Raw genomic sequence first — 26,529 nt, forward strand, 5'->3', positions numbered from 1 at the left:
CCTTTCTGGTTTGTTAGTGAATCAGTTCACTTTATTCATTCTTGTTCCTTATCCTTTGACTATTTTACTTTTATTAATCTCCCATTCTCTTTGCTAGACCACACTAGCCCGTTCCTTGTTGCGCTCCTGACGGCGGCGCCCGGCCGGTGTGGGAGCAGCGCGGCCGTCGGAGCGGCGGGGACCGAACCCTGCTGAGGGACCGGGCCCTGCTGAGGGACCGAGCCCTGCTGAGGGACCGAACCCTGCTGAGGGACCGGGCCCTGCTGAGGGACCGGGCCCTGCTGAGGGACCGAACCCTGCTGAGGGACCGGGCCCTGCTGAGGGACCGGGCCCTGCTGAGGGACCGAACCCTGCTGAGGGACCGGGCCCTGCTGAGGGACCGGGCCCTGCTGAGGGACCGAACCCTGCTGAGGGACCGGGCCCTGCTGAGGGACCGGGCCCTGCTGAGGGACCGAACCCTGCTGAGGGACCGGGCCCTGCTGAGGGACCGGGCCCTGCTGAGGGACCGGGCCCTGCTGAGGGACCGAACCCTGCTGAGGGACCGGGCCCTGCTGAGGGACCGGGCCCTGCTGAGGGACCGAACCCTGCTGAGGGACCGGGCCCTGCTGAGGGACCGGGCCCTGCTGAGGGACCGCTGGGGTCAGGCCCGGGGCCCGCAGCCCGGAGGGACACGGAGGGGCTGGAGAGTATCCAGGGAGGGGAACGGAGCTGGGAAAGGGGCTGGAACACCAGGAGGGGCTGAAGGAGCTGACAAGGGGCTCAGCCTGGAGAAAAGGGCGATCAGGGGGGCCCTTGTGGCTCTGCACAGCTCCTGCCAGGAGGGGACAGCCGGGGGGGTCGGGCTCTGCTCCAGGGAACAGGGACAGGAGCAGAGAGAACGGCCTCAGGCTGGGCCAGGGCAGGCTCAGGGTAGGCACAAGCAGGAATTTCCCCATGGAAAGGGGAGTAAGGCTTTGGCACTGCCCAGGGAGGTTTGGAGTGCTCATCCCTGAGGTGGCCCAGGAAGGGCTGAACGTGGCACCCGGTACTCTGGGCTGGGTGACAAGGTGGGCATAGGGCACGGTTCGGTCTCAGCGGTCCGTTCCAGCCGGAATGAGGCCGCGGTGCCGCGGGTCAGGGCCCCGGGCCGGGGCCGCCGCGCAGCTCCCGGGCCCGGCGCTGGTCCGACCGCAGCGGGAGCGCTGCCCGGCCCCGCCCGACGAGGGCGCTCTCTCGCGTTCGCCGGCGCTCCGGCGGGGCCGCGCACTCTCCGCCGGCCGGGGCTGCGTGCGGCCGGGCGCGACCAACCCCCGGGGGGAAGGGGGGAACTCGGCGTGCGCCGCCATATCGCAACTGTCCCCCCGCAGGCCGCACTCCCCCGCCACCCCCGCGCCGCGTTGCGCTGCTTTGCGCCGGGCCGTGACGTCACCCGCCGGGGGCGTGGCCACGTCGCTCCCAGGGTGCAGCGCACAAGTTGAGCCCCATCTTGGGCGAGAGGAGCCGCGGCCCTACCGCGCTCCGGGAGCTCCGGGGCCGGTGCAGCGCAGCGGGTCCGCCCGCCCGCGGCCGCTGAGCGCCGCTCCCCGGGCCGCCGCGGCGCCGGCACCCCGCCCGCGGCGGGGGTTTGCCCGTGGGGCGAGCCCGCGGGCCCGTTGTGAGCAGGATGCGCCTGGCGCTGGTCTCCAGGTAGAGCGCGGAGACAGCGGGGGGGGGGGGGTGGGACACGGGGCCGCCCGGGCCTCGCCCGGCCAGCGCGGGGCCCCTCGCGCGGGGCGGGCCGCGGGCCCGCTGCTGCGGGCCGCAGGAAGCCGCGGGGCGCTCGGAGCGGCGGCAGGGAGGCGAAGGAGGCCCGGCCGCGGGAAGAGGGCTGCGGAGAGGGAGGAAGAGGAGGAGCCCCGCCGCCCTCCGCCCGCCGCAGGAAGCCGCCGGAGGATGTACGGTAGCGCCGGGGGCCCGGCCGGCACGCCGTGACAGCCCGCCCCAGCGTCCCGCTCGCCTCGCCACGGCCGGCCGAGCCCCTTCCTGTGGACGAAACATGTCCAAGATGCCGGCCAAGAAGAAGAGCTGCTTCCAGATCACCAGCGTGACCACGGCGCAGGTGGCCAGCAGCATCACCGAGGACACCGAGAGCCTGGATGACCCGGATGAGTCCCGCACCGAGGACGTGTCTTCTGAAATCTTTGATGTTTCCCGAGCCACCGACTACGGCCCCGAGGACGTCTGTGAGCGGAGCTCCTCCGAAGAGACTCTCAACAACGTGGGCGAGGCTGAAACTCCCAGCAGCGTCTCTCCCAATCTCATTTTGGACGGACAGCTGGCTGTGGCTGCTGCTGGGGTGGCTGCAGGCCCCAACGGGGGGGCTGTGCCCAAAAGTTCGGCTGTGCCCCTGCCAGCTGTTGCTCCTGGCACTGCTGTGGGGGGAGGCAGCAGTGCTCAGGCACCCACTGCCCCCGGGGCCATGTCTCAGACGGCGGCTGCTGCGTGCAGCTCTCGCTTCAGGGTGATCAAGCTGGACCACGGTACTGGGGAGCCCTACAGGCGAGGCCGATGGACGTGTATGGAGTACTATGACCGGGACTCCGATGGTGGTGGTGTTCTGGGCAGGACTGGAGATTGCATTAGGCACAGCAGCACCTTCGAGCAGGCTGCTCAAGAGAGGGACAGTGGCCTCGGTGCCACAGGAGGCTCTGTTGTGATCTCGACTGTGCCGGCGTCAGCCCATGGCCCCGATTCTATAGCTGACAGCTCCCTGGCTGCTGTGTCACAGCTGCTTCAGACAGAGAAAATGAACCAGTCCTCTCTACAGCAACCTAATTTTGTCATTGGGCAACAGCAACAGCCCGTAGGTGGGGCCGTGCCTCAGAGTACTGCTCAGCCTGTGTTTTCTGGGGCTTCGGGAGCAAGTCAGCAGATGATAGTGCCGCAGCAACCACAGCCACAGGTAAATCCACAGGGTGTTTCACAGGCTGGACCCAACGGGAAAGGCATGGCACCGTCAAATGTGACAGTAGGGCAGTCAAGCATTCCTGTGGCCCAGCAGCAGGTGCAGCAGGCAAACATACCAGTGACTCAGCCTCAACAATTTGCTTATTCTCAGTCCCAGATTCCACCAGTGCATCTACTGCCGACGCAGCCTCCTGGGCAGGCTGAATACATGCAGCACATGACAATTATGCAGTCTCAAGGAGCTATTCAGCAGGCTACTACAAGCTCTGCTCCAAGTACTGTGGCCTCCAGCCTTCCTGTGGGGCAGGTGACGGGCCAGAACCCCTCAGCTGTGGGAGCGCCAGTGATGGGGGTGTCAGCGCAGCCCAGCGAAGCAGTCGGGCAGGGATCGGGGCTGCTGCAGAGTGGCCAGGCACCAGCGAGTCAGCCTGCCCTCCCGCAGCAGGGAGGTGTGGTGCAGCCAGGCCTTGGGCATACGGGGGTTGTGCAACAGAAATCTGTGACTCAGCATCCAATGGGGGGAAGCAGTCAAGTGTCGGGAATGCCTGGTGCTCCCCATGCTGTGGTCCCTGGAGTTCAGAGCGTGCCTGCGGTTGTGCCCGGTACAAGTGTGCCTAGTGCGTCCACCACCGCCTCAGCTGCTATGCCAAACGTCCCTGTTACGCTGGTGCAGTCCCAGCTGACGAGCCACCCTTCTGCCAGCAGAAGCACTGGCGCGGTCCAGTCCCAGCACGTCGGACACTCGATGATGCAAGGTGCGCCCAGCGCACCCGCCAGTCTGCCTCAGGCCAGCCTCGGACAGTTTCAGACCCAGGCCCAGTCCTTAGCAGGCCAGATTGATGATACTAGAAGAAAATCGGAACCCCTACCTCAGCCACCACTTTCTCTTATAGCTGAAAATAAACCTCTTGTGAAGCCTCCCATCCCAGACACTCTAGCAAATCCTCTTCAGTTACCTGCAAGTACTCCAATGAACAGTCTTGCCAGCTCTGTTTTTGGCATATCCATTCCTGTTGATGGTGATGAAGACAGGTATGAATTATTTTATAATGCCATAAAAAAGAACTGTGTTTTTAGGGGAGGGGGGAGAAGTCAACTTTCAAGTTATTGCCCAGTGTTTTTTGTAAATTCTCATTTTCAGAAGGTCATGCTGAGGTTCACCTGAACTATATTTTTCTTTTAAGAGCGCAAGCCATAGCTAAGTACTTAGGCCAGTAGTGAATTGTACTTGTTTTTTGCAGGGTGTGAGTGTGATTACTTTTCTCACAAAATGGGGTACAAAGTATCCTGGAAGCTGCTTAATGCATGAATAATATTACCTCTTCCAAATCAGAAGACTGAAAGCTGCCTTTCTGTAGCCAGTGGCTGAGGCTGTGCGAAGGGCTGTTCTCTCATTTTTCCTGAATGCATTATAAAGCACTTCAATGGCAGTTGGGTTAAAATGACACTGTATTGCAGTGTTAAATCTGTGTGGTGCTATCTCAGGGCTTTGAACATAGAGTCTTGATTTTTACTCTGCTGTAGAGTTGACACTTTATAGTGTCAGTTAGTAAGGAAAGTACTTGGATTTGTATATGGATTTGTGTGCAAATCCGTATGCAGGGAAAGCTCTGCAGAGAATGGTCCTTTGTGCTGAGAAAACAGACACTACTTGGGCAAAGATGTGGACACGGTGGGAAGTACAACCTTACAGTGAGTTTTTTTAAGTTGGAAAGTAATTTGGAGCTCTAACTTGTAACGGAGGGGTGTGGTGTGAGCAGACTCCGAAGAGGGCCTGAGAGAGGGAGTGGGTGTGTGGCTGCTGTTCCCATGGACACGTCGGACTGCTCTGAAGGCCAAACCACTTGATTGACTTCTTTGAGGGAAAGAAGAATCAAGCAGTGTTTGAGCACTGAATTCAAGTCCCGACATTTGCTGTCAGAATTGCTGCAGTTTGGAGGAAGGGAATACATGTGTGTTACTTGTTTTTAAAAACAGGCATTAGTCCATCATGAGCAGATCTTGTGGTGAATTTCTCTGTAAGTCTTCTCTCACCTTGAGGCAGCACCAGACATGAAGATAATATAGTCAGAGTTGCTTTGAGGATGTTTTAGTGAAGCAGCTGTGTCTGTGGAGTTGGGGTGCAGTGGATGGAGAGAGCACCTCAAAGTGTATGGAGAGTTCAGGCTGCAGGTTTAATGCAGGCCTGTGCTTGCTGGAGCACTGGCTGACGCTGTGTCTGAGAAAGTAACTGCTGTGCTTTTCTGCAAGGAAAAGCTGTGGTTTGGAAACCTGTGCTGGTTTTGAATAAAGGGGTGAAGGACTAACTGAAAGTTTAAAATTTACTCGCAGTTTGTCCACCTTAAGAAGACTGCTAATCTGGCTGACAAACTGCCTTGTGCAAGTAAGGTTTGATTTCAAGCTGGTGGGTTCTTTTCATAGCTCAGTGTTTTTTGAGAAGACGATTTGTCTGGTGTTTAATCATTCTCTTGATTCAGGAATCAGAAAGAAATGCATTTTGCATTTGTTTTCCATAGCTTCTAATACTTAATATAAATTGTGGCAATGAACATGATTATCTGTGACAATTTAATAACTTTTGTGTAAAGACAGAGAAACACTTATTCTGCTTACTCAAATTACGGACATGTAACTTTGTGTGGCACTCCAGTGGGTCAGTTCTTGGCGCTCTTACCAGAACAGTGATTCTTAAAGTTAATTTTCTAGTTTAGTCCTTGCACTTGCCACCTTGCAGTGGTGCTTTACATGGTGTTCATATCTAAAGAGACTCTTACAGACACTTTGCCATGAGAACTATGAATAAGAAATGGAAATGGGGTGTGAATGCAGTGTGCCCTTTTTGGTAGGCCATGCTGTGGTGTTCAGTAGAGAAATGAAAGTCTGGTTATCAGTGGAGGAGTGCCTATGTGTCGTTTGTCAGCTTCTGCACTGGGTGATAAAACTGTGCCGTGTGCTGGGTTGTCAGAAAGCCAGGAGCACATGTACGGTGTGAGAGTCTTTCCCAGCTGGGAAGGTGATTCTGGCAAGCCACGAAAACTCACCTTAAACAGACCTAGACCTCATACATAACGTAGGAGATAGATACAGACACAGTAGATGGGAGTTTATTCTTTGCTTCTCTCAAACAGTAGACTGATTTGCACTGGCTTCAGACAGAGAAAGGTGAGAATGAAAACCTAGCAGCTTGTTAAGGCTGTTTTACCTTTGGTTTTTATTTGCTTTATTCTCTGAGAAGGCTTTATTGTAAAACTGTCTCCTGCTTGTCGGCTGTTCTGTTCTTGCTCCTGCTTTTTTCCGCTTTCCAGCCATTTAAATTGTGCTGCCACTCCCATGGGCTTTGCCCAGCTGCCTTATCTACTGGAATCAGTGGTGAAATAGTTAATGAAGACCTTCAAGTGTCATTAATAGGCTGGGGGTTGACACTGATAAAGCTATTAAAGCACAAAGGGAGCTGATACATCATGAGTCATGGTTTGTGCTGGCAGGTCCAGGAAGTTAGCACACAGCTCAGTTCAGAGAGGTTACTTGGTGGTCATAGAAGCTATAAATCTGTGGAAAGCATTTTTCTCTTTGTCTTTTGTACTATTAATCTGTAACATTCCCCGAAAGGGGGCTCAGCGTGGAGGCAGGTATCCAGGTTTCTTCTGGCACCTGCAGTTATACTTCAGTATTTGCACATACTTGAAGCTTCACAGACTTGTTAGATCGTTCTCCTATAGTCATCTTCTAAAGCAGTGACTCATCAAGGAGTAGTGTATAGCTCTCAATACCCTGGATTTACCTGGGAAGTTACCATTCTGAATATGAAGAGGAACTGTTTTAAAGGTAAAATAGGATGAAAATTCTTTGAAAGCAGCATGTTGGTAAAACAGTAAACATGGTGTAAAAAGTTGATCAGTACATGTACTTCTGAAACGGTTTTTTTATTACTCCTATCTTATAATCTGCTGTTTTAAGTTGAACAGCATCTAAGGTTATTGGGGTGGAGGTGGTCCAGTATGATATATAAAGAGAACTGTGTTTATAGATTGCTTTCTTCCAAGCCATTGCCCAAAGACTTTTAATTTCATGTTCCCATAGCCCAGTACACTTTGCCAGTAGTCCATAAAAACCTGTGGTTTCCTGCATTGACCTGATGAATAGTGAAGAATCAATTAATTGGAAAATCTTGTCTGTGGGGGAAGAAATGGTGGATAGGTGGCCCAAAAGAATGAAAAAGAAAAAAGCCTTCGGTGTGTTACACCTTCCTTGAAAAGCAATGCCAGTATTTCAGTTGATGTTTCCAAATTGCTAAGCTCTTAAAAAGAAAAAAATGTGTGTGAAAGTTATGAAATATTTACCGCATAACACATTTTCCTCTTTAAATGTGGCTGCAAATAAAATAAGCTGCAGCAGTATTAAAGGATGGAGGAACCAGTACTGGTACTGAGGCAGATGCGAGTATTGCTGTGTCAAACAGGGAAAATAGTAATTGTGTGAAAACGCTATTGGAACTAGGTCTCAAAATTGCTCTGACTCTTCTTTTGTTGGACTTCAGCACTAGTAGTAATTATTTTGAAGGGAGGGCAGTTAGAGCACCTGAGAGAATGTTGGTATCAGTGTGTGTCAGGTTCTCTGCTTGCCCTTATGCCCGTGTATACACAAATTTGTAATTGACAAGCAGAATATTTCATCTGGCTTAATAACTTTATTTTGGCTCTTGAGGGAAAAGAAATATGTGGCTTCTGTTAAAAGAATGTTACTGAGAAAGCTTGTTCAAACCTCCTACATGTTTGGCAGACTTTTGGGGCAAAATATTACTAGGGCTGTTGGAAAAGGCGCAGAGTATAGATCATTTTCCAGAGATAACTGCCCGGCTTGAACTGTTCCGGCTGTATTCCAGGAACACTAATGAATGGCTGCAATTGTGAGCTGTCAGCCATGGCAGCTGAGCTGTTGAGAACCTGATTGTGCAGGGCTCTCTGCAGCGTGGCTGCGAGCTCAGCTGAATCACGGACTCCTATGGAGCACTAACTGCTGCGGGAACTGTGCTCTTGAGACCATGTCCATCACATAAGACAAAACTGGGCATGGGATCACTTAACTATTGCCCTACATGCATATTTTTATTGTGCTCCTAAAAAGAAAAGTAAGTTTTCTGCAAGTACCTACCAGTACATGATAGTTGAATTGCATTAGTTTGCATTGTTATCCCTTTCTTCACCTTGCTCCTAAACTTTACAGAGGCTTGAGCTCTCTTGCAGCTGCACACTTGTTCTCAGCTCTCCTGCTGAAGGCCTGTGTTTGTGAGTGTGTGTGGGAGCAGGTGGGAATGAAGCCTGGACAGACACGCTCCAGAGCCTGGAGAGCCTTTGGTTTGACGGGCAGTTCGAAAACTGAGCTGGGACTTCTGGGGTGGCCCCTGCAGCTCATGGCAGCAAACGATGGTTGATGCAAAGGAACTCCAGTTGGTTGTGTTCACTGCTTGCTGTACTTTCTATAACAAAAATTACCAAAGGTAACTGCAGTGCTGCATGGGTGTCTGCACTATAGAAAGCCTGTCGTGCTGTGCAGTCACTTTTAGAGTGCTGCAAGATAACAAAACTGTGGTTGCTTGTTTGACAGTACTGTTTCCCAGTTTAAACATCCAAATGCCTTTGTTAAGGAGGAGTCAATATACTCTTAAAAATTATGAGGTACATTAAGCGTTTCAGATGAGAGAGCTATTAAAAGGAGGGAATGGGGAAAGTAGTTGAAAGAAATTGACAGTGGTACTCTTCAGGTTGTTTCAAAGACTGTAGTGACCAGCCCTGACAGGAGAGGTTCCCTGTACCTCAGACTCACAAGTGTTCTGCTCAGCTGCTGGGGGTTAGTTTTTTCCTCATCTCCTACAAAAGATGTTCCATAGCTGATTTCTGAGTACTGTCTGCATGACAGAAATAACTGCATATGTTTTATGGAATCTATTTTAAACTTCTTGTTAAAAGCTGAATATTGAAGTATTTGGATGTTTTGAAAAGGCAGGACTACCAAACTGCTCTCAGACACCAGACGGGCTGAAAGTTCTCAGAGGCTGCACTTTTATGGAAGCTGCTGATAATTTTTATGACTTCAGGTGACACTATAGTAAAGAGGAGTTGCTCCCTGTTACTCTCCTGGATATTTGAGTTATCAGCCTGTTGCGTGTTGAGGCTGTATAATAATTTTCCTGCTTAAAAGCTAGCAATTAGCAGTTTCTCTTGCTCAGGAAAAGTGCAAATCTTGTTTATGCTTTATGTGTCAGCAGCGATTCCTTAAACTTTTGTGACACTCCTCCTGCTAAAGTACATCTGGATGGTTCTGTTCAGTAAATCTAGATTGTCAAGCACAGGTTTCTGCTTTTATTCCTATATTTGACAAAGTATAAAGATAGAAATATTTATAGTAACTGCTAAAGCCACTGTCTTCTGAGAAGATTCTCCAGACATAAGAGGTCAATTGAAGTGCAGAGTAAGGTTGTACTTTCATTCCTCTTGAAAATTACTCCGTCTTTAAACTTCACCTTCATAAATATGAATGTGTATTAAGTGTCAGGAAATGTTTGCCTTATGGGATAGTCTATTTTCACTCAGGCAGGGCAGGTGAATAACTTGGCCACATGAAGAACAGCTATACGCTTGTCTTAATTTTCTTTGTCAATCAAGACAAAATTAGTCCAAGAGCGTGTATATCTGGTCTCCCTTCGAAGCCATAAAGGATGTATTTGAATTGTGACAGCCTGCTTGAGTGCTTTTGTCAGTGTGGAGAGAAGGCAGGAACATTAATCAGCGCCCTGGAGAGGCGTCAGCTGTCAGTGGCACTGACAGCTGGTGGGTTTGTCCGTACACGTGAGAGGCCGAAGGTGGCGTGGGGATGTGGGCACAGCCCCGCAGTGCGGCCTCAGCAGTGCTGGGGGAAGGAGGGATGCCCTCCCTCCACCTGCTGCACTTTGCCCTGGGCAGCCCAGGAGGGCAATCACCCCCTCTGCAGGGAGGGCAGAGTCTGACCCGTTTGTCTGGGAGGGGATGACTGTGGCAGGTGTGTGAGCTTCGGATAGGAGATGACATACTGCTTGCAGTCAAGTGTCTGAAGCTTTTGCATCTCAGGCAGATGTAATATCCAATAGAGGATAAGGTGGTCAGAAATGAGGGTTAAAAAAACCCTGCTTGCTTCTCCATCAAGTTACTTTGGCTATTTTTGTACGGGTGTGGATGAGAGCTCTTGGGAATGTCTCCTATGTAGAGCACTCTTTGGTGGGTGCAAGGCCTGTAAATACCTTGACCAACCCTTCAAATGCATTTTTAAAAATACTTTTTCTGTAAACCAAGTGGTGAACACTCACTGACAGCACAGGCTGGCCTGAAACTTGAGTGGTGGAGACTTTGTAAATGTTGTGGGAAGGTAGACAGATTTATAATATACTGTGTAAAAACAAAGTGCCATACATGGCCTAGGATCTAACATCTTTTTTTTAAAGCCAAATGTGTAATTTGAAACATTTGCTCATACATGCATTCCTGACCATTATCACATGAGTAGGACAGGTGGGATTCATCTGAGTCTGCTTGAAGCTGTTTTATCCGCTCATTCCCCGCCCCCCCCAGATACTGAAATATTTTGTTGTCAAAAAACAGGACCCGTTTGTATTTATAGATGACTGAAATAGCTGAAAGTGTCACTGCGACTTAGTGGGGGGGGGGGGAAATCTCATTTTAGTGCAGTTTTATTTGAGAATGAGTATTCAAGCCCTGTTCCACTATGCAGGGCCACTTTTCATCAGAAATCACGGGCACCTTTCCCTTTATCACTGTGTTTGAGAAAATCATGTTTTGTGGGCATCACAGGCAGCAGGAGCCTGATCATCTTCAATAACAGGTTCATACATACAAATACATGCATTTTCTTTACCAGCCATGTTGTATAAAAGTCAATAATTTTGAGGAGTTTTGCAGATTTTTTGACCTATAATGCAATACTAGCAAATGTGATTTTTTTTATTTCAGAAATGCTGAATTTATTATTTTGCTCCCTCCTTTATACGAGCATATCAGGGTCTGCTGAGTAGGAGCACTCAGAGCTTGCTCTCTTGAATGGATGGGGTAATTTGCAGGAGAGTATGATGGCATAGTGATATTCTTTGGCAGGTATCAGTAGATGCTGAAGGGCTCCACTCCTTATGGAGTTCAAGGTGTTTGTTGTGACCATGGGTGTTATTATCAATAAGACTTTGGTTTTTTGTTTTTGGGGGTTTTTTAAACTTTTCTCAGTTCATTCAAACGTGGATAATATTGGTGAGTTTTTCTATGGCTTTTTTTTGAAAGCTACTTGATAGAGGCAAGAATCCCTGACTAGATCAGGCAGACTTTCTGCATTGCTGTTATCAACTTGTAATCTATAAGTTTCTCTCTGAAAATGTGATCTGCTGTAGATTTTTTTTGCCTGGAAGCCAAGCTGTGCATTGTGTGAACTACTTTGTTCTGTATCCTCCCTCCAAGAATTGAAGGTTGATTATATCCAGTGAGAAGACAAATCGTTAGTACAAAAAAATCTTACACTTGTTACATATTTTGATTTAAGAACAGAAGCTCTCAGATTAGTCCTCACACAGTTGGTGAGATGAAGTAATTAAAGTTCAGCCTGACTGGCAGCCTTCACAGAAGAGCCGTGCTCCATTAGCAGGTGCTGTGTTAATTAGCTTGTCTGTGGCAGTGCTGTCTGGGACAGGAGGAGCAGGAGAGCCTGAGGATGGAAAGGGTCATCACTGGATCTGGAAATCATAAAGCTGTTGTGATTACAGTTGTGTGCAGCACTCCTGAGCCTTGGGGACCAATCTGTGGGACCCAAGAGAACTGGACTTCAGAGTTTTGAGCTGCAGCTGTTGAAATCAGGAATAACAAGATACTTAGAAATTGTTGTATTCTTTCTCTGATTAGTATTAAATAGTCATACTAGAATTTACTATTTGAACTCTTCAGCAAAGCTGCTTCAGAATTAGTGTAGGGTTATGACCCAGTATAGGTAATAAAGAAACTTTTTTTTTGTTATTTATTAAAATCACATAATTACATCAAGCAAGTAATAACCTTGGTAGGATTTGGAAAATATTCCTGGTATTGTTTTTAAATACTCAAGGCCACTCAGAGCAGGGGAAGCTTGATGCCAATGTTTCAACAGAGCAGGGAAGTGGTCAGTGAAATGCCTCTGCCAGACTTCATATTCTGTGTATTTGAGGCAGTTGTCTGTGTTTCCTTCTCCTTAGAGACTTCTGGTCACTGCAGGAAATTATTTGCCAAAATATTCTTTTGAGAGCAAGGTGAAGAAGTATGGGCTACTGCTTTTGGTTTATCCAGTGAAGATCAGTTCCCTGCAGTGTGCTTTCTCTATGCTGTTACAATATGTTTGTTTTGTAGTAGCATGTGAAGCCCCTTTAAATCCATTGTGGTGTTTGAGAGCCGCTGTCCCAAAAACTGTTATGTGGGTTGGTCATTGAATCAGCCCTTCCTCTTATCTGTAGCTACAATACACCTAAAACTGAGTGTTAAACCTCTGAATTCTTGCTGGCCTTCTGGGTGTGTATAGCAGGTATAATGGCTTTGAGGAACTGCATGAACAGAATATGCAATTAAACACATTGCTTCAGAGCTTGAGATGTTATTTTCCTTAGTTTTGCACTGACTCCCCCACATTTAGTGCCTGTTAGTTTTCTCCTGCAAAGCTTTGTGCTCCAGTTACTGTTCTGTAGATTGAGTCTTACGAAAGAAAGCTAATTGAAAGTTGCAGCTGCTTTAAATAGAAGGTGCTAAAAATAAAGTGAAACACCTTTTAAAAGGAGATGGAGAAGGATAGAGAAGGAATTATGTTACTAGTGTAAACATAATCTCACAATGCCATAAACTATGCTGCAAGTTTCTTGATAAACTGTGATCAAGTGATCGTCAAATCCTTCTTCCAGATCTCAGATGAACCCTGCCAAGTCTGTAATATTGAGAGCAGCTGTAATCAGTGTCCATTGCAGGTCATAGTCAGTACCCCAGTAAACAGCCTTTTGTTACCAACAAAAATGTCACGCAAGGTGGCATTAAAAGTGCAACTAATTTTATGACACGGTCACATCTCCTGTGGCTTTCTATATGAGACCTGTTAATTGTTCTCTGAGGGAATTATGGCTGAAGTGAGCTTCTGTAAAGGTCACCCATGTGTGCTTGCTTCTGTCTGGGTTGTGAATATGTGCTTCTGTTCCTCTTTGGTTTTCCTTAGAGGTACTGAGTGTGGATGGTCTGACCTGTTGTTCTCGTGTTCTTCAAAGACAGGTGGTTGGGCCTTTTGAATGTTTTGCGTCATTCCTATTCTCAAATCTCAAGAAAATAACTCAGGTTGTGAGAGAACTGTCTGAATTGATATTGATTTTTTACTGGGAAAAATGTGCTGTTTTACGTGTGTTCTTCTTGTTGTTGCCCTCAGTTTCTGAGGTTGGTCAGTAGTTTGAAGACTGGGACTTGTTCGTGGACAATGATGTTACTATTTCTTTCAAAGGAAGTAGCTGGTAAAAAGGCATCTGTGGTCAGGCTGATACACAGTCCAAAGCCAGTATCATTACTTGAACCAAAAGGCATTTATCTGTATACTTGATGATTTGCCAGCTTTCACAGGCATGGTTTCTAGCAAACAGAGCCTTCAAGGATGAAGTTTGTACTTGGCATATTGTCCAGATGATTTGCAGTGGAAGGATACACTTCCAACAGTGACATGAGACTTGGGATGAGGTCTAGGCTTCCCTTTTAAAGGGACAGCTTGATGTCCTGGGCATTCAGAGAACTGAGTAAGGTCTCCTTCTTTAAATTTGGATCAAATTTTCTGTTGTTTGAAAACTGTTCTTAGAAACAAGAGCGTGGGAGTGAGTTGAGAATATTGGCATTCATGAGCTTTTAAAGAACATAAATGCAGTATATGTTGTAGTACTTGTTTAGAGAGACATAGAGGCATTTTTGGCCACTTGAAATACGCTTCAAATGTTTAAGTGTACTAAGCTGGGAATGAAATCAGCCCGCGTACCCTTGGGGATACCTGATCTCTCTCACTAAAGATGGAGGAAGAGAAGTTCTGGAGCACCTTCTGTGGAAGGTGCTCGCTCTTTCTCTGGGTCAGCATCTGGGACATTTCTGTCCTGTGTGGCTCTCAGTTCCTCTGCATCAATCTGCAAGGAGTGGGACTGAGTCCTGACCTCAGCCCTGGCATTCTGCCTGGAAGGAGACATAGGCAGTGTGCTTTTCTGGTCCAGGCTGTCCCTGCATTCACTTAGGGCAGCGTCAGCAGGACTTGTGGGGCTCCAGCTGTGGCACAGCAGCAGCAGGCTAGGCTTTAGTGCTCCTGTAAGCTGTTTTCTCAGTTGTTCCTGCAAGCAGAAAGGCATTTTAGTTGTTCTCTAGCCTTTCACTGTTTCTTATGGTTAAACTAGATGCCTGAGCAATCTGAAACTCAATCATATTAGTTCAGATCTGCATGTGAGGTATCATTCATGATGCCTCTGTGGATTTACTTTTCCTGTTTAGGTACACACACCCCAATTAATTATTTTTAAAATATATAGCTGTGGAGTAGAAAAAATTCTCTTACTTGTCAGAAGTAATGCAAAAGCAATTTCAACAGTAGGGGTTGCAAATAAGAATCTAATAAGGAAAATTTTTCCATATCTTTTCAGATGCTTGCTTAAAAACAGTACACAAATACAGAGCATAGAGTGTATCAGTACAAAAATAAACTATATGGAGTACATGCTGTGTGTTATAAACCACTTTTTATACCTAACAGTAGCAACGTGACTTTATATGCTACAAGTAAATTTATCTTGGAAGTTGAATGACTTTCTATTTACAGCCTCATTCCAAGGAAGGGACTGTACATGCTCCTGACAGCTGCGTTAGAAAGAAGAGCCTGGGCCTGGAGTGCTCTCCTGATCTGCAGATGCCAGTTGTTTTCCACATGTGAAGTCCTATTACACAAATGTCCTTTAGCTATTGTGTTGCTCTTCCTGTAATTATTTGTTGAGTTGTGTGCAGTGCTTCTTAGGAAAATGTGGATATTACCAAACTAGGAGGATGGTGTTTATCAGTTTCAATCAAGCAACTTCTGTAGCAGGTTTTAAGCTAAATTCCAGACTTGTGTGAATTTTCTTTTATTGAAGGGTACAGTGCTGAAGGTGGGACTTTAAACTCAGACACTTGCTGATCATTGCTGATACAAAAATACCACTATCCTTCCAAGATTTTTGGCGTATACCTGCCATGAGAATCTAATTACTTCTGATAGTGTTTTGTTATGGTGCTGCCTCTGTGATGTTTTTGTTTTATTTTATGTGATTTTTATTATGCAGTAATTGTATTTCAGTTGAAATATTTGAGTAGCTTGAAGACTGTTGTTTTTAGAAATATTCTTGCCGTTAACTTAGAAAAGGGATTGATACCTGTGCTTCCAATGTGATATAAGCATCCTGTTTTAAAACAGATTCTAAAAGGAATTTGAGCTTATGTTTGCATTTCTGAAGATCTTTCAGCAAGGCTGTTGCATTTGTCTCTAGGACTGGTGCAGCTCTGCCCATGTGAAGATGAGCAGTTGAGGAAGGGAGTTTCTAAGTTTCAGTATAACGCTGCTGCAGCCACTGGCAGCAGAGAAGTGTGTGCTTCATCCAGTATCCACTTCACAACAAATGTTCAGATGAGGCTTTGGAGAAGTAGAATTGTCTAATTGCACTATCAGTGTAGTTGCCATGGTGGGGCTGAGGCGGGAGGGTCAGGCAGCCTCAGGGCTCTGGCCCTGGAACGGGGCCACAGTGTAGGGTTTTCAGTGAGAAGGGGACTGTGCTCTGGGCTTGTGGCTGTGAGAGCACTCTGGGGAGTGCAGGGCAGGGGCTCCAGCAGCCCTTGCCCTCTTGTGCCTCGGCACGGGCAAGGTGGCTGATAGGTGCTTACAAAGGTACTTGATGTTCCATTTCTCATTTCTAGCTGGATCTGTTTGTCAGTTGTAACTTCATCTGTCATAGTTTGAATGTGGTGTATTGAGCTCTGACTTCCAGGTCTCCTTGAAGGAATCATCTGTTTTGAGTACAAAGCAGGAGGTTAAGTAGGATGGAAACACTGGGCACTGTGTGTAGAGGTTGTCTGGAACATACCAAAAATGGGAAAGGTGTCTCTTGGGTTTAGGTATGTTTGGCATTAGGGTGGTGGTTAGCTAAACTACACAGTGTTGCCAGCAGGACAGGAGATGTCTTATTGTTGACCTTACAGTCTCATCTTTGTAGAGGAGCAGCTTGCTATAGCCTGAAAATCCATAGGGCTGGAGAATTACTATTTTGTTTTGGATCCTTGTGTCCTTAATGCAAACTCACAGAAACAGTGGGGCCTTTCAAACATTAGTTTAACCTGTCTGGACAGCTAATTCACTTTGTAATGCAGGTTGAATGAAGAGTGTTGGTATTTTTATTACGTACCCATTTTCAATATGTCTGTCTGATTCTTGGATCTCATAGGAATCCGTCAACTGCATTCTACCAAGCGTTCCATTTCAACAAGTTACACGAGTCAAAGACCACCGGGGATAGGTATGGATGCTTGAGTATGGAATGCATACATGCTGAGGTATGCATGAACTGCTTTGCTCTGTGCAAGTTTCTCATTGTTGTTGTTTGCACACAACTGCTGCCTGTGTTCACAGCTCCATATAGGGCTTCTGCAGTTTGAAGAGGTGAAAGCGGTCATGGAAGTGAAGTGTTTGTTCTGAAACATGGAACTAAACTCCAAAATATGACATGACTTTTTTTTCTTCTTCCTTCCATTATGCATGTATCATACATGATGTGTAAGCTCAGAGTTTAATGCTAGTCAGCTCCTAGGTGACCTTTGCCTAAATATTCAGTTTCCTTTTCCAAAAGAGGAAACTTTTTGGCATTGAGTCCTATGTCAGAAAACACATTGTGAAAATACTACATTTAAACAGTTTTGGCAAAGTTAAGATATATATATATATATACATCTTTAAACCAGGAAAAAAAGCTTTCTGGCTTACTTTCATTCTGCTCAAGTAAAGCTGGATGGGGAACATAGGTGAACTGTGGCAAGGACAAAGTAAATCTCCAAGGTTAGCATTGAACTCATGGTGAGAAACTGCAGTGAAGTGCAACAAAGTCTTATCTGGCATGGATAGGACTTGAGAGAGGTGCATTACTAATTCATCAGTAGCTGCAAACTGTTTCTCTCCTGTGCTTTAATGATTTTGAGGGATTTTTTTTTTGTCAGCATTAATCAAAGTCCTAGTGATGATGTGATTTAATGCCTTGTGCTGCTCTGGCTTGTCGAAACTTCTGCTTAACAAGCTGTGTAGAATGTAAATTTTGTTTGGCTGTTGAAGTATTGATAACCATTTCGTCACTGTCCTGGCTGTATTTGACTTGAAAGGCTTCTCAACTTGCACAGCTCAACTGAATCCTTTAAAGTTTGCTTGGCAACAGTTTGTATACTGCACAATGATGAAGGTTATAAGTAATGCTTAGTGTTCTGCTCTTTTTTAAAAAAATTATTTTGTATTGCTGGGGTGCTGGCATTAAGCTCAGTTTCAAAGCACATCTTCCTTTTTCAGCAGTAAGTTGGATGAATTTATGTTTTTGCTTCAAGCTCTGGATGATGCCACTTCCCTGTATTTATGGAACAGAGTTGGTATTTAGGTTTCAAGGACTTTGTTATTTCACTGGAACGAACTTCAGGGCTTAGAATACACATTTGGTTTGTAGACCAAAAGGTCACTTTGTGGTCTAGCCTTCAGCTGTTTTTTTATTTTCATGCCTCAACATAAGTCTTAAGATGAGGAAGCTAATTCAAAAAACCCTAAAATCAAATAATGAATTATTAAGATGGAGGATTCACAAATCTGACGTTTATGAACAATTCCTGAAGCAAATGCTGGAAATGCAGGATATAAAACATTAAATTCAGATAGAAGAATGTAAATGGTTACCTTTAAAATAACCTTGCATCTTTGCCAGTGAACTCTTTGTGGTAGAAACAAGCATTTGTGAGAACATAGAATGCAATTCATTAGGATTGATACATGTTTTAAACTTATAATCCATTCAAATTCCAAAGTCTTGGATGGGATTTGGCAGGTTTTGCATTTATACCCCAGTTACTGGATTTTAAGGTCACATTAGGCAGCTTTCCTTCACTGGATGACTGAAACTGAGAGGCCGTCAGCTATAAACTTGCAGTAAAAGCTGGTGGAGGGAGCACCAGGGCCATCAGTGAGCAGTGCAGCTGGTGGTGGGACCCTTGCAGGATGGAGCTGGGCAGGACACAGTGGGGGCTCTAACAAGAACGTGGCCTGGGGCTTCTTTTTGGCATCTCTGGTTTGGGAAAGAAAAATTGCTGCTGTGAAAGCAAGAAACTTGTGTGACTTGTCCCTTTGTTTGCCCATCACAAAATGTGGGGGTTGACACACTGCAGAGCACCAGGATCATGAGGCTGCTGGCAGTGAGCTCTTAATTGCATTTTGCAGTTCTTTCAGAAGTACTTTGTGAACCTGAGGGGCTTGACTTAGGAGACTTCAGGATAAACAGAAAATCTTTCTGTGTAATTCTAGTATTTTTTTCTAACAAATATGGATTATTCCCCTATGAGTAACTGTCTCCAGGGACCTGCTGAAATCGGCATAGGTAGACACATGATACTGCAATAGAGAGAAAGAGATTGCTGAATTGCTCCAGTGAATAGAAACTATTTTATTTTTCACCAACACGCTGTGGCAGGAAGAGTGCTGGTGGCACTCAGACCAGTAAGTGTTGGGGAGATGCTGTTGTTACTGACACGTTAGCAGGGATGTTTTCATGCGCAGTGCTTGCATAGGTGTTGCTGGAGGCACAAGTCTCATGGTTGGTTTTTTCAGCTGATGTGATTTAAGAAGGGGAATAGTGGCTTCTTGGCATGTCCACGTGAGTCTGGGTGGTTGCTCTTCTGGGCCTGGGTTGTCCTTGCACAGTAAAGGTGCACAGCTTTAGGTGGGTCTGCCTAAAGCACAGACAGTATTAGGAATCTTGAATTTAAAGTAGTAGGATTTATGTTTCCATTGCATTTATGTGTGAAGCATTAAGCCTTCACAATATAAATTAACTCAAAGTGTGTGTGGGAACTCCTGAGGCAGTGAGTTCACTGCCTCAGGTTGTTGCACATTCTCACATGGCTTTGACAAAGAACAATAACGGAAGTCTGCAGTAGTCACACAGATCCTCTTTCCAGGCTGGATAGGTGATTGGACTGCTTGGGATGCTATCACTATAAAATCTCTTTATGGGATGGAGCTAATTAAATAGACATTAACTCTTTCAAGAATAGAAAAGATTTCTCTGGGTAGACAGAATAGCTCACCCAGTGCTAAGACAGTAGCTCATAAATGAGTAAACAATGAGGGGAAGGAATAAATGACCACAGGGCTGGAGCTCCGGCCTGCCCAGTGTGGCAGCACTTCCTGGGCACCTGCCAGCCCAGGCACATAGTAGTTGGTGGCTGTTACCAAGTGTTCCAGGCACAGCAGTGAGGTGATAAGGAGCAGTGTGGCAGCAGGGAGAGCAAAGAGTGGCCACTAGCAAGCATGGGCTCTGAGAGACTCAGGCAAGCAGGCCCATGGCAAACACAGGAGCTTCCAGGCAATAGCTGCACAGAAGGAACAGCAATCCATTCAGTCTAGAACATCCCAGTCAAATCTGTCCTTACCTCGAACCCTTCCAGGCCCATGCTGGGTGCCAAAAAGGGCTGTTTTGGTTTAATCCTGCTGGCACTAAGCCCCGTGCAGCAACTTGCTCAGCTCCCCCTTCTCCCACAATGGGAAAAGTGAGAGAACGTGTCAGCTGAGATAAAGACAATTTAATAGGTAAAGCAAAAGCCGCTGAGATTTTTTTTAAACCATCAAAATGAGGATTTCTCTGACAAAATGGGGTTTTGTCTACCTGGTGTTTAAGGCAGGAAAACACTGGGATTACTCTCCATCTCTGGGAATGACAAACTGTGCTTGGGGCACCTTTGATGTTAATTGCTGACTGTAAATCTTGCCATGTACCTTGTGGGCTTCAGTGTGAACTTGGTGTAACAATATAGCATCCTTTTGGGTAGAGCCTTAACTGCGAGGTCCAAGTCAAAATGAAGTGTGCATGTTCAGTGTATCTGATACTTTGTGGGCTGCAGAAGCTCAGTATGGGATGGGGGTTTTGCTGTTAAAAACAAGTATTACATGCCTAATGCACTCCTTAATCTGCCCTGTGGTACTTGATGTGGAGTTTTTTGCAGTTTTGACAATAGTTGTCAGACTTCTGTAGCTCTTGGAGCAATCAGCAATTGCTCTTTTTTTACAAGAACTAAATGGTGTCTTTCCTCTTCTGATTCCAGTATTTGCAAGTTGAGGCATTGGCTCTGCAGTGGATAGTGCACTCACAGAATGTGTCAGACTCTCTCTCCACTCAGTCATCCAAAAAGACTTGTTAAAGGGGTATTTTGGATTTCTTCCTGGCCTTTTCATAAGGACTGGATTGTATTTATAAATGCCATTCTGCAGACATGGGATAAAAATATTTTTATGCAAACTGGAATTTGATGTCAAGAGTTTAGGATTTGAGAAAAATATACAAAATTTTAAGATTTGGCAGCGTGTTTGGAGTTTCCCATGAGAGCAGCTGTCACTGGAGGGCTCTGCTCATGAATGTCCCATAGGAGCTGCTTGGTATTGGGAGCACTGTCAGATGAACGAAATCCTGTGGGATTGTGCAACCATAACATCTAATTCTCATCTGCTTTGAGAAAGTGACATGAAGTATAGTCAGCTGTTTTTATCCTGATTGCAAACTGGGGCACCTGGTGTCAGTGTGGAGCTTCTCCTGGGTGGGTGAGGAGGGGTCTGCATGGTGCCAGCCTCTGCCTGCTGAAGTTGGGACTGAGGACGTGTACAGGGAGCAGGGCTGGAACCCAGACTCAGCTGCTCTGGGAACGAGGGCAGCAAGAACTTTACGGAGTAGTGTATAAAGCTGCTTAGAGCTTTCAGCACTGTTGGTGTGTGGGGTGTGTGTGGTAAAGCAGTGGTTTCCCTGGCTCTTTCCAGTCACACTGCAGGGAGGCACAGCTCCTACACCCACCCAACAGGCAGAGAGCAGCTGAGAGCACAAGGTACACAGAGGAAAGGTGCCTCTGCAGTGTGCCATGCAGGTACAGCTCTTGGGGAGGCTGAGGGAAGGCTGCCTGTCTTTCTCGTGAAAGTGACTGCTTGAATGCCTTTACTTAGAGTCATGTAGTGGGGTTTGTTGTTTTAAATAATCACACTACAAAGTAGCTGAAACAGGGATAGAAGAACAAAGTTCCAATCTCAAGTTTGACTAGATGGATCTTGACAAAAGTTGTACGATTATGGTGCAGAGATGGGGAAGGAGATCCCACTGCCAAGTGTGCAGTTTGCTTTAATTGTCCTCCTCTTGTTGTTACCTCTTCAGAGCTGCCTCATCTGATCTGTAGAGTGGTGTCCATGAAGGACTGTGAGAGGACATAGAGTCTTGGGGATTTTGTGGTTCATGAACACAGATACTTCTGACAGTGTCAGATGAGTCTGACATATGTTAACTCAGCATAAAAAGGCATGCTTCCCTTGGCATGAGTTATAAATAGCTTTTATTCTGAGGAGGTTTACCATAGATAGGGTTTGGAAGAGGCTTAGAAGACAGTAAGAGATTGGAACAATTTTCTTCTGAAATGGATATTCAGTGCTTTTGGTTTGGGTTTCAAGATTGGTTCAGTAGAAATAGAGGCTGTTACTTCCCCAGTCTGCAAACCTGATGCCCTCTGCTTGTAAAAGCCCAGTTCTAGTGCTGATGGTTCTGTGGGAGCCCTTAAAATTAACTTCTCTGGCCAGTATCACTTTTCAGGAGCTGAGCTGTGTTTCACATCTGTGACTAGTACTGCTGAGCACATTGCCATACTCTTTGTAAAAAGCCTTGAGTGATTTTTTTTCTTAACACTTGGTTTTGGTGAGAGGCGAGTTTTCCAGCATGACTGCAACCCTTGCACTTTCCCCGTGTTAACGCTACTGAAGGTGGCTGCGCACTGCTGATAGCCATGTGCATGGCTGGGAGTGTTATCAGCAGCCCTCAGTGGTGGGGCTGTCACAGCCCAGGAGCTCCTGTCTGTGTCAGACCGGGGCTGGGTGGGAAATGGGACCCTGAGACCCGGGCTGGGAGGCTGATGCGGAGGGGAGGCGGTGGCTGCTGCAGGCTGCAGCCCTGCGTGCCCTGGGGAGAGCCACAGCTCCTCTCTGAAGGGAGAAACCAGAGTCTGTGGGGGAGCAGGGCACCCCCGGCCTGCTGAAATGCAGCTCCAGAGCTGCCAGTGAGGCTTGGCTTCTGTGCCTCTGGTGTGACTTGGAAACAGACCCTGGCTATTCAGGGCTGCATTTCTGTCGCACAGGATGCAGAGGTCCCAGTTTGGGATCCTGTTGGCGCAGGAATTAACATCCTCACAGCGTACTGCGGTGTGCTGGTAGATGCCCTGCCCCAGTGTGCCTGTGGAACAAACCTGGCCCTAGCTGTGACCCACGGCCGTGTGTTTGTCAGCTGTCAGACAGGATCCAGGCAGAATTCACTGCGAGCCGGGAAGTGGCTGCAGGCTCGGGGCTCTGGTCCTGCCTTGCCCTCCTGCCGGCTGCTGCCACAGACTGCAGGGGCAGTGCTGTGCCAGGAGCTCCTTACCTGGAAGGTGGACTCTAGTGAGTCCAGAGAACAGATATTAAAACAGGATGTTTTCTTCATTGCTTTATAAAAACAGTTGGGAAGAAATAATGCTAGTGGTAAGAATCTGATGAATATCCCATGAATTTTTGTTTCCCTCAGTGAAGAAAGCTGGTAAATGAGGCCAGGAATTAAAGCAGTTGATACAGTGTTTATTCTAATGCATTTTTATGGTTATGGGTGTCATAAGCCCAGTGTGACAAGATATAAACTGAAGGAGCAGTGTTTCTTGTGAGTCACAACTATGCTGGGCAACTGAATGGAGGGGTGGGAGGGACATGGGACACCCCCCTGTGAGTGTGTACTGGATTCTTGACTCTAATCTTCAGCCTTCCAGTGACAGCATGATCCAGGAGCCCTGCAGGTGCACAGTTTTACCCGAGTGATGCAATAACACTCACGGAGTTTTCTCATTGTATTTACAGTGCCTCTGGTGCAAGTGTTGTTGCCATTGACAACAAAATAGAACAGGCAATGGTAAGTAAAATATAAGTTGTTATTTCTATTAGGATTAATGTGGCTCATCACTGAACATAAGTTTCCTGCTTTATTGTGTTTCTGTGAGGCTGTGATATCCCTCCAGGTGGGTAAGACTGAGAGCATCAATAAAGGATTTTCTGTATCATCTGTGAATGACCACAAACCATTATTGCTTTTACTGTTGGCCTAGAAATGTTTTTTAGTTAATTTTCTTACAAATTGCTGTGAGCAAGGTGATTGAACTTGAAGGAGTGCTGAAAATAGAGTGCATATTACTCTAGCCAAGTTCATTACTAGTTTTTCTGAAGGGTCATCCTTAACACACTGCTCAGCTTCCGTTAGAGCTATTGGATTTTTGCTTGTGATGACGTAAAAGCTTTCTTGTTGATTTGGTTCTCACACGCCTCAGTGGCTGGGCCTGCGTTCCACAGACCCATACCCCCAGGTGACAGCATCAGAGCAGGTGCTTTCCTTCTGAGGAGCTGGGGCATCACTCTTCTCCTTGGCTTCCGCAGAACTGAAGTGACTGGAGTGCTGGAGACAAAGCTTTTCATATCAGGCCCACTTCACATAAGGGCTGGGTTGTTTGTGCTCAAAGGCTGATTTATTCATAAATGTTTGGTGATGAGTGCTTTTTTTCTCCCAGGCTTACTGCAGTGAAAGCAGTAAGTTCTGGGGCTGGGGTGAAGGAAACTTGTTCTTCCCCGTGGTGTAACCGTCCGCTTGTTCTTTGCAGGATCTAGTGAAAAGCCATTTGATGTATGCAGTGAGAGAAGAAGTGGAAGTTCTGAAGGAACAAATAAAAGAATTAGTTGAAAGAAACTCTTTACTTGAACGAGAAAATGCACTGTTGAAATCCCTTTCCAACAACGATCAGTTATCGCAGCTGTCGAGCCAACAGGCCGCCCCCAGCAGCACGTCGCAGGCGCAGCCCGCGCAGCCGCCGCAGCCCAACGTGTCCTCGGCGTGAGCCGGCCCGTCCGCGCCAGCGCCGGCCCGCCGAGCCGGCAGCCTGCTTGCGTTGTGTGTTTGGCCTTCTCAGTATTAGACAATCACCCGCGCTGCTGCGGCGCAGGACGTGCCCGCGCCCGGCTGCGGGCCCGAGCTCTGCACGGCCTGCGCGGCTCTCCGAGGCTCCCATCGCTCCTGGGCTGCTTGGAGCCTTGCTGGCTGGTAAGGAGCGGCAGTTCCTCTTCAGAGCCACTGTTCTTTTCATATAAGTAACATTTGCCTATGTTAGTTTCATTTATTTGTTTTATTTATTACAGGGCTGCTATTTTCATAATGTACATGAACAATGTCACAGAACTTTTGAATTTTTTTTTTTAAATAAACCTCTGTATGGGTAAAATGATAGATGGGATTGCGTTAATAGATGCAATGTCTAGGCAATAATTGAACAAAGAATCCTGGCGTATTTCTAACACTAATGGCAATTGACCTTTGGTATTTATTTACGGTAGTAAAGATCCAGCTTGAATGTAAATTTTGTATAGAGTGTAAGTATGAAGACCATAGTGCATCTGTACAGGTAGTCACCAGTCCTTGTGATATAATAAATAAGTGATGGGCTATTTTGATGAAGAAAACTTTGCTCATTTCTGTTTCTACTTTTTAATAGAGAGAAGGGGGCCATGATTCCTCTGCTTTTTGACATTTCGTTTTTGGTTTGGTTTTTTGGGTGGGAATAAAAAGCTGTGAAATTGTTCAACCTACTTTGTAACCAAAGAAGCAAAGCTGTATAATTGAGTTGGTTGTTGGTTTTTTGTTTTGCGTTTTTTTTTTTAATTTTATAATGCACATTCTTTATGTATTTTTTATTTAGTGTTTTCTCATTCACAACTTTCTTTGCTGTCTCGCATGATCTGCATGACCTGTAATCTTTGAACCACTTCCGTACCTCATGTTTTTATCCAGCACTCTTAGTGTAATATGTACTAGTCTGTGAACAATGTCAATAAACAGAAAGAACAGCTGGTGTTGGTGGAGCTAAGCTAGTGTGCTAGGCACTAGTTGTTAAAACAAATAAATGAAGTGAGCCATCTTTTGTTCATTTAAAATGGTGTTTTGAATTTCGTATGCAGAAAACGTTTTGTTACATTGCAGATTTAATGTATTTAATAAATGCAACATGCAGATTAAATGCAGTGTATACTGAGTATTTAAATTAAAAATGTACATTTCATAAATACAGTTTCAAAAAAGACCATCATTTGTGTAAACTAATGCAGTGTGTCAAATTGATGTACAAATATATATATATTTTAACACATTTTCTGAAATTAAACCAGTTTTGTTGAATTTTTTGGCTGTAGATATTGTTGCAGTGTAATTAAAATCAGTAGCTCTTTTCTGAACAAAATGGAGAAATGTAGTGTCAGTGAGGCAGTAACAGACCAATGCCAGGGTTACCACTTTTCATGCAGCAGACTGGTTTCTTCTCTTCTAGGAGAAGCATCTTCTAATGCTGTCAGTGGCTGCCTTAGGGGTTTGGGTTTGCACTGATAGCTCTGAATAAACATCTGGGCCTGCTCAGTCACTACTGTGAATGTCTGCTTCAGTACTGGAGCCCTGAGCAGCTCTAACTCTGCTCAGGTTTATGTCTAAGGAAGAACAGAGGAAGCATTGGAAACTGCAAGTTTTGGTGTCTTCAGATCTCAAAGACGTGTCCATGTCCTGGAAACAGAGAGGCATCTCCTGGTAAGCATCAGTTCAGCACAGTTCAAACAAAGCCTGTGTTGTGTGCTTATTGAAAAGTTCTTGCTAAAGTAACGCCAGAATGATCTTTCCATTAGCTGTGGATTGGTTTTTTCTGCCTGCTGCACCCCTGTGCTGTGAGCACTGCTGGGAGGCTTTAGTGCCACAGGTTAGAAAGCAAAATATTCCAGTAGCTATGTGCGTTTCCTCTGCAGTGTGATCAGTGGTTCACTCCAGCTGTGCAATGAGGATGATGCTGGCAAAGTAAGAAAAAAGGGACAAATTGGGGATTTCTGGGAACAAGAGTCCCTCAGGTGAGTAGTTGATTAAAACTTCTTGGAGGATTCTCTGTACCTGTCAGTTCACTTTTGAGTGAAACAGAACAGAGGCACCTTTCTGAAGCTGCCCCAGATGGTGATTGTTTTCCTGCTGGGAGCAGAGGGAGCAGCTCTGCTCCCCTGGGTGGGAACGCCTGTTCCTCTGCGTGTGAGAGCTGTGGGGCAGCGATGGGTGCGTCCTTCACACCGGGGCGCTGCAGAGGCGCTTTCTCCAAAAGCAAGAAGCATTTAGTAAATCTGAAAAAGGGGATGAAACAAAGATTGAACTGATGCTGTTGGAAAGCCTTCGCTTTG

General features: G+C 46.4%; 1 protein-coding gene across 3 annotated transcripts; it reads left to right on the forward strand.

Annotated features, from left to right (window-relative positions):
* The first annotated feature begins 1,692 nt into the window (after window positions 1–1,692).
* TSC22D2 (TSC22 domain family member 2) lies at window positions 1,693–25,409 on the forward strand. Of its 3 annotated transcripts, none has more exons than XM_059479406.1 (4): window positions 1,693–3,957; window positions 16,445–16,553; window positions 23,146–23,197; window positions 23,937–24,154. In XM_059479406.1, exons 1-3 carry the CDS (start codon window positions 2,015–2,017, stop codon window positions 23,173–23,175), a joined length of 2,082 nt encoding a protein of 693 aa, XP_059335389.1. In that variant the 5' UTR covers window positions 1,693–2,014; the 3' UTR covers window positions 23,176–23,197; window positions 23,937–24,154. The 3 variants fall into 3 exon arrangements, with proteins under 3 accessions (XP_059335389.1, XP_059335386.1, XP_059335387.1); XM_059479403.1 differs by having other exon boundaries at window positions 1,698–3,957; window positions 16,445–16,516; window positions 23,937–25,409; XM_059479404.1 differs by lacking the exon at window positions 16,445–16,553 and having other exon boundaries at window positions 1,704–3,957; window positions 23,937–25,409.
* The last annotated feature ends 1,120 nt before the right edge of the window (window positions 25,410–26,529 follow it).

Source organism: Ammospiza nelsoni, chromosome 10 (assembly GCF_027579445.1).
Source record: "Ammospiza nelsoni isolate bAmmNel1 chromosome 10, bAmmNel1.pri, whole genome shotgun sequence".
Taxonomy (NCBI): domain Eukaryota; kingdom Metazoa; phylum Chordata; class Aves; order Passeriformes; family Passerellidae; genus Ammospiza; species Ammospiza nelsoni.